The sequence below is a fragment of the Leptonychotes weddellii genome, chromosome 1 (genome assembly GCF_054177405.1).
Source record: "Leptonychotes weddellii isolate Sample4059 chromosome 1, ASM5417740v2, whole genome shotgun sequence".
NCBI lineage: Eukaryota > Metazoa > Chordata > Mammalia > Carnivora > Phocidae > Leptonychotes > Leptonychotes weddellii.
The window spans coordinates 92,002,701-92,011,241 of record NC_138369.1 but is presented as its reverse complement, the minus strand read 5'-3'; the positions used below and the strand labels follow the sequence as shown (position 1 = coordinate 92,011,241).

Sequence of the window (8,541 nt, the reverse complement as noted above, 5' to 3'; positions counted from 1 at the left end):
AAGGGCTAATTCTACAACAGGGATGGGTATTGAAAAGATTAGGCAAATTTAAAAAAGCAAGACACAGAAGGCTACATACTGTATGACTCCATTTACATTAAATGTCCAGAATATGTAAATCCACAGAAACAAAATAAATTAGTGGTTTTCTAGGGCTAGGCAGAAGGTGGGGAATGACTGCCAATGGCAGCAGTTTTGATTTTGGGGTGATGAAAACTTTCTAAATTTAGTGGAGATGGTTGCACCACTATTAAGGTACTAAAAACCACTTGATTTATACTTTAGAGAGGTGAATTTTATGGCCTGTGAATTATATCTCAATAACACTGTTACAAATGTGACAGATGAATTCAATATATTTCTTTCTTATGAAAAATTCAGGTTTAAGAAATCTTAAATTTCCTTGAAATATCAAGACAACTTTTAAAAACTTAGGGAAAGTAAAAAGAATAGTATAATAAATCCCAAAATGTCATCATCCAGTTTCAATAGTTACCAAGACATAACAGATCTTGTTTCACCTGTATTTTTACCCAGTACTTTTTTTTACTTCATTGCATTGTTTTGAAAGAAATAAGATATCTTAATGTTTTATCTGCAGGTACTTCATATATGTCTCAGAGTTAAGGAATCTTTTAAAAAAAACCAAAAAATTAATATATAAATTTTAGCAATAATTCCCTAATATTATCATGAGTATTCTAATTTCCCTGATATTCTCATATTTAATTTGAAACTAATTTGTTTGAATTAGGATTCAAGCAAGATATACATGTTGCACTGGATTAATTCCAACATGTTTTATTATTGATACACTTTTCCCTCTTGTGAAAATTTCTTTGACAAACTAAATGGGGTTTTTTGTGTTTTTTTATTTTTTATTCTTAGGTCTTAAAAATGAGCTATAACAAAATCCGAAAACTTCAGAAAGATACTTTTTATGGCCTCAGGAGCTTGACACGGTTACATATGGACCACAACAATATTGAGTTTATAAACCCAGAGGTTTTTTATGGACTCACCTTTCTCCGACTGGTGCACCTGGAAGGAAATCAGCTCACTAAGCTTCATCCAGATACATTTGTCTCTTTGAAATACCTCCAGATATTTAAAACATCTTTCATTAAGTACCTATACTTGTCTGATAACTTCCTGAGCTCCCTGCCTCAAGAGATGATTTCCAATATGCCTGATTTGGAAAGCCTTTATCTTCATGGGAACCCATGGACCTGTGATTGCCATTTAAAATGGTTGTCTGACTGGATACAGGAAAAACCAGGTATATATGCTATTTCTTTCTTTGTCCTAATTAGAGGAAACCTGCCTGGAGGTTTTTACCAGTAAGTGGGGAGGCCAAGGTAATTTAGCTGGAGAGAAAATGGACACTAAATAATAACTTAGTGGTAATGAATTCTCTTTAATGAATTATTTGTGTATTGTTTCAGGTCAACTATCCATACATTCTGGCAAAATTAGGAAATAAGGAATGTCTGTGTGTGTTACTCTTCTTTACTTACCACGCCATAAAAACCCTTCCCTTTTCTTATCTTCCTTTCAGTCATTTAGTCAATACACATTTTTTTGGAGTTCTAGTCAAGATCCTGTGCTTGGTGATAGAACTATCAAGAGCACTGTCTCTGCTCTAACCATCCTCTGGTGGGTTACAGATAAGCAAACAGATAATCAGTGTGTGAAATGTGCTTTGATGGGGAAAGTAAAATTTGCCATGAAGAGGGCAAGATCTATTCAGTCAACAAGTACTTATTATAAACCTACTATGAACAAGAGATCACAACACAGGGATCTAAAAATGAATAAGATAGCTCCATAATGGAGCTTACATTCTTGCAGGGGAGGGGAGACAGAAATGGACAACCAAATGCACTATTAACTGTTGAAATCTGATTAAATAATTAAGTCTTTAAGATAATGACTGAAAGGAACCTACTGATTTTGGCATCAAAGGGGTGGGTGGTTACTTTGGAGAGAGTGACGGGGGGATAGATTGCTGTGTGGAGAGAGATAGGTGGAAGGCAGGGAGCAGTCTACTTTTTTGGAGAGGTTTGGCTTGAGGTGAGGGAATGAGAGAGGATGCAGCCAGATGGAAATGTGTAATCACACAGGATTCTTCAAGCATGAGAGAGACTTGAGCATGTTCAAGGTGAGAAGAGATTAAGAGGGAGAAGGTGACAACACTTCAGAAGGGGCAGGTCATCCATTGAACAAGTCCCATGAGAAGACTGGAGGGCAAGAGATCCAGACTAGGTGGAAGGATTTTCCTTAGGAGAAGGAGAAAAGAGAACTCCTGGGTCTGGTAGAAAAGACAAAGGAAGCTATTATCTGATGGCTTTTCCTCCCCTGTGAAGGTGCAAGAGAGGTGACTGAGGAGGATCCTAGGATGGGGTCAAGGCCAGAAGCTTGGGAAAAGTGGAAAAGGTCTGAAGTTGCTGCCATCATATTTATATATATATATCTTATATATGTGTGTGTGTGTGTGTGTATGTGCATGCGTATGTGTGTTGTCAGTTATTTAGTTAAAAAGCAAATCAGAAAACATTAACTGAACATTGAGAATTACTTTAGGGCAATAGATACCACCTTAGCTCTCAAAGAGCAAATATTTTAGGCAAATATGCTAAACACATAAAAAGACAATAAGGCTTAAAATGAACAACATCAAAATACTTATATTGAAGATTTAGTTCCATAAAAGCTCAGAGTCAGTAAAAATTTACTTCTGCCTTGATTAAAAAGGAGGAAAACTGGACTGGGCCATAAAAGATACATCAAAGGGAAAAGAAAGAATACAAGAGCTAGCAGGGAGTTAACGTGTACTGAGTTTGTGGTTGACATTGTTCTAGATGCTTTCTATTTAATCCTCACAATAATCCTCCATTTACAAATGAAGAAACTGAGGCTTAGGAAATTTGGGTGTCTTGGGCTAGTCATTTAGAATATAGTTGATGATAATTGGGAAGAATAATTAATACATACAAAGTACTTAGCACAATGTATGGCACAAAGCAAGCACTCAATAAACGTGAAGCATTATTACTTTCATGGCCACCCACCCAGGTCACACAGCTAGAAAGTAGAAAAGCAGAAAGTCAAAAGTCGAATCCTCTCTAAAATGTATTTGGGGTGGAGAAACTGCTTTGTACATGAAGACAGAACAAGCTACATGAAGAGGGTAATGAGTAGCCCAATTTTCTGGCATAGGCTCAATATAGACTGGCAGGGTGTTTTGAAATCCACCATAGGGAGCACTGAATGCCAGGCTATCATGATTGTACTTTTTCCTACAGACAAAAGAGATTTTACAGTGAAAGCTTTGAACACAGAGATGCTTTGGGAGGCTGGTCAATTTATGAGCAGTGGACAGGAGGGACTGGAGTGGGGAGAAACAAGAGCTCAAGGATGAAGTGTTCAAGAAGGTTTGTGTCTGAGGAATGACAGACTGAACTACGTGCGAGGTGACCACACCTGAATGTAGCTTCACAGATGCCAAAAGAATTGGCAAATTATAGCCCACGGGCCAATTACAGCCCTCTACAAGGCTTTTGTAAATAGAGGTTTTTTTTTTTTTTTAAGATTTTATTTATTTATTTGACAGAGAGAGACACAGCGAGAGAGGGAACACAAGCAGGGGGAGTGGGAGAGGGAGAAGCAGGCTTCCTGCCGAGCAGGGAACCCGATGTGGGGCTCAATCCCAGGACCCTGGGATCATGACCTGAGCCGAAGGCAGCCACTTAACCGACTGAGCCACCCAGGCGCCCCTGTAAATAGAGTTTTATTGGAATACGGTCATGCCTAGGTCTGTGGCTGCTTTGTTGTCCAAGTGCTCTGTCAGAGACCCATAGTCCACAAACCTAAAATCTTTACTATCTGGCCCTTTACATAAAATAATTTGCTGATCTTGGCCTACTGAACAAAGCCTGAGCTCCTTAGCCTAGCAGCTCCTAGTCTAGCCTCAGCCTCGTTCCCTTCCTTTCCAATCCTCAGCACCCCCTGCCATCCCAGACCCACTCTTCACTGTTTTATTATCTCATCCCTGTGGCCCTCCTGCCTGGAGCACTTCCCTTCTGGGAAGCCTGGTGCTCTTCCACTCACCTTATCTGTATTTGAATCTAGTTGACCCCTGAACAATATGTTGACCCCCAACACAGTTGAAAATCTATGTATAACTTTTGAATCCCCCCAAACTTAACCACCAATAGCCTACTGTTGACTGAAAGCCTTACTGATAACAAAATGGCCAATTAACTCACATTTCATATTTTATATGTATTTTATACTGTATTCTTATAATAAAGCTAGAGAAAAGCTTTCTGAGAAAATCATAAGAAAAATACATTTACAGCACTGTACTGTATTTATCAATACTGTAAATATACACCATCTGCTTACAAGATAAATTATGTCAGTACCTGTATCAGTAATGTCTTATATAAAACACTGTAGATATTATATGTATTACTAATGCTAAACATCAAAAATGAAAAGATAATGTCAAAAAGAAATTCACCTTTTTTAAAGATTTTATTTATTTGACAGAGAGAGACCCAGCAAGAGAGGGAACACAAGCAGGGGGAGTGGGAGAGGGAGAAGCAGGCTTCCCGCAGAGCAGGGAGCCCGATGCGGGGCTCGATCCCAGGACCCTGGGGTCATGACCTGAGCCGAAGGCAGACGCTTAACGACATGCATTTGATAATGAAGCAACAATATAATTGCTTTATGGTAGCCTAGCCTATACACTAAGGAATGAATCATTATAAAATTTTTATGGTATATAGTGTTAGTCTTATTCATAATACAGTACTGGAAACTCTTCTTTTTTTAAACCACTTACCTGTGCTGAGAGGCTGATAATGCAGTTTCTCTGATTACAAGAGAGAGGCATATTGTATGTCAACGTAATTCTTTGAAAGAAAAGTTATGAGACAGTAAGTAAACTAACACATTAATTTTATATTAAATATCACTCACTGCATGCCTATGTAAGGAAATGCTATCCACTTCCATACAAGTCTTGCACCTGATATTCGACATAACGAAAACTGAAGCAATAACACCAAAGCATCTCACACAGTTCTTACTACACAGTTATTGGATTTTCACCAAACACATGCACCATAGGTAAGTTCATTAGCTCTACAGCATGAAAATTACTTACTGTTCATTATGAGGAAGTGGATCATTAGGTCTTCACCCTCATCACCTTCACATTGGATGGGTGAGGGAGGAAGACGAGGCACTGTTCTTGGCATCAAAGAAGCGGAGGAGGCGGAAAGGAAGGCAGGAGAGGCATGTACTCTTGCTGTAACTTTACAGTAATACCTTGTCATTTCTGTTGGACTTTTTGCTCTGTTACTTTTCTAAAAATGTTTCTATACAGCACCGGTCATTCTTCCACCATTTGCTTTAGTTTTGGTGCCCAAAGCACAGAAGGGTCCATGTCCTAAAGCAAGTCAAAGGCAGTCTTGAATAATAGGAACCCTTCTGCCAGACTGTCTAAGGTCAGTTTGTTTTCTGGCGCTGCTTTCTCGGTGTCTTCTTCATCATTAGGCACCGGTTTGGAAGCATTAATCTCTATCAAGTCATCTTCTGTTAATCTCTCTGGTGTGGTATCTATTAGCTCTTGAATTTCTCCAAGATCCATATCTTGAAGCCCTTCACCACCACTTCCCTGACCTGCTCCCCCATCCCTTTTTTTTTTTTTTTTTGGCCATATCCAGTCTTTCATGATTTCCTTGATTGGCTCTGGGGTAAATCTTTTGAAGTCACACACACCATCTGGACTTGGTTTTCTCCAGCAGGAATTTACCATTTCAGACTTGATGGCTTCCATGGCTTTTCCTATAACTGCAATGGCATTTTCAATGGTGTAATCCTTATAGATATTCATGATGTTCTATCAGGGGTTCTCTTCCATAGAATATTGTGATTAATGATCCCCTTAGGACCCCCTGAATTAGAAGATGAACTAGAAATGTGTTGTGGGGACAAGTAAGCCACTTTGATGCTTTTGGTGTTGAACTCATAGGGTTCTGGGTGGCTAGGGGCATTACCCAACATTAAAAGAACTTTACAAAGCAGTCCCTTGCTGGCAAGGTACTTCCTGACTTCAGGAACAAAGAATCAATGGAACCAGTTTGGAAAAAATATTCTCATCATCCAGGCCTTTTTGCTGTACAACCAAAAGACTGGCAACTGGTGTTTTATCATTTCCCTTCAAGGCTCTGGGGTTAGCAGCTTTATAAATAAGGGAAGTCCTAATCATGAACCCCAAATGCATTTGCATACAACAGTGAAGTTAGCCTATCCCTTCCTGCCTTAAATCCAGGTGCTTCCTTCTCTTCCTTACTAATAAATGTCCTTCGTAGCCTTCCCCCCGCCCCCACCCCAGAATAGGACACTTTCGTCTACATTAAAAACCTGTTCAGGCAGATATCCTTTCTCCTTAATGATTTTTGTGATGGTGTCTGGAAACTCATCTACTCCCTCTTGGATGGTGAAAGCTGCTTCTCTTGTTATCTTGATATATTTTAAGCTAAATCTCTTTCTAAAATTATCAAACCATCCTTTGCTGGCATTAAATTCTCCGGGTTTAGATCCTTCTCCTTTCTTTTGCTCTAAGTTTCATATAATGACTTTGCTTTTTTCTCGAATCATATTAGAGTCTACAGATATGCCTTTCTTATAGCAATCCTGTATTTTTCAACATAAGATAAGAAGGTATTTTGCAAAAAGTGCAAGGTTTTCACACCTGCTGGTGTAGCTGCCATGACAGCTTCAGGAATTTCCTTTTCTTTTCTTACAAAGAAATTTCTTACAAGGAATTTCCTTTTCTTTCCTTACACTGGATTCATTTATGTTAAAGTGGCAGGTAACTGCAGCTGCAAACTTCATATTAACATTTTCTTGTAATGTCATGACTTTTCTCTGCTTCTTGGGAGCATTTCCAGCATCACTAGTGGCACTTTGTATGGGTCCATGGTATTATTCAAGGTTTGTGATACTGCACTAAACATGATGAAAACTACATGAGAACCATGAGAGATCACTTTTTACTGCAGTACACAATTTACTGGAGAGATAAATTACATGTAGATGATTAGTGTCATACAGCATTTTTAAATGGATACAACACTTGAGCTCACCTCAATAGCAATAGGAGGTGGCTACAAAATTATTATGGTAGTACAGCATGTACTACAGTTAATTTTAGGCAGTTATGATTTAATATTGTACCTTTGCTTACATTTTTCTCAACATATCTTTAAGTGTGTGTATAAGTTCTGATAAATTTTAACTTTTTATAATGGATTTGTGCATATTTTATGCATTTGTGACATACTTTTTTTTTAAACTTTTTCAATGTTTCTAGGCTATGTGGTTTGTCTGCGATGTTTTTCAAATTGTCACAAATCTCCAAAAAAAATTTCCAGTATATTTATTGAAGAAATTCACATATAAGTGGACCCACACAGTTCAAACCTGAGTTGTTCAAGGGCCACCTATCATCATTTCACCACTTTCAGGTTACCCACAATTCCATTCAAGAATGGAAAACATTTTATTGTATTTATTAGTATTAAATGTCTTTTACCTTTTTTATCCTATGTCTGATTTATTTATATCTAGCTCCTAGAATGTGCCTAGAACATAGTAGGTACTCAATTTTTGTTAAACTAAGCTTTGATTAATTAACCATTTTGATGGTGAATACAAATGAGTCCACCACCCACCTATGATCTTAATATGTCCCCAAATTGTGTATGTATATATTACACACACACACACACACACATACACACATATATAATTAGCAAAACCCATTAGGGCTAACATCTTTCAGTCCTGTCTAAATAATTATGTGTTCTCCTTTTGACTCTGATGCCTTAATGATAATCCTATAAGACTCATGAATGAGTCACATCAACTTCTGCTTACACATTTTTTTCACCCATTCCAAGAGAGTGACAGTTCCTCATGTCTTCAGTTGCTTCACCTGGCACGGGCTAGGCAATCCTTTTGCACATATTTCAGTAGTCCAGTGTAACACAGCTTTATCTATATGTGGGTATCGTCCCTGCTTAGGTTCCACAAAGCTCATTGTCTTGTTTCTCTATAAAATAAGGATTTGTAGCTCTATTTTCAACTTTTTGAGGAACCTCCATACTGTTTTCCAGAGTGGCTGCACCAGATTGCATTCCCACCAACAGTGTAGGAGGGTTCCCCTTTCTCCGTATCCTCACCAACATCTGTCATTTCCTGACTTGTTAATTTTAGCCATTCTGACTGGTGTGAAGTGGTATCTCATTGAGGTTTTGATTTGGATTTCCCTGATGCCAAGCAATGTTGAGCACTTTTTCATGAGTCTGTTGGCCATTTGGATGTCTTTGGAAAAATGTCTGTTCATGTCTTCTGCCCATTTCTTGATTGGATTAGTTGTTCGTTGGGTGTTGAATTTGATAAGTTCTTCACAGATTTTGGATACTAGCCCTTTATCTGATATGTCATTTGCAAATATCTTCTCCC

The 8,541-nt window shown here is 38.2% G+C and overlaps 1 protein-coding gene across 2 annotated transcripts in view; it reads left to right on the top strand.

Moving 5' to 3' along the window:
• The window catches only part of IGSF10 (immunoglobulin superfamily member 10), a 54,519-nt gene that overhangs the window by 26,778 nt on the left and 19,200 nt on the right, over window positions 1-8,541 (top strand). For both annotated transcript variants that reach the window (XM_031028080.2, XM_006733268.3), the window contains one exon: window positions 889-1,279. In XM_031028080.2, coding sequence (XP_030883940.2) covers window positions 889-1,279 — 391 coding nt within the window. The remainder of the gene's footprint in view (window positions 1-888; window positions 1,280-8,541) is intronic.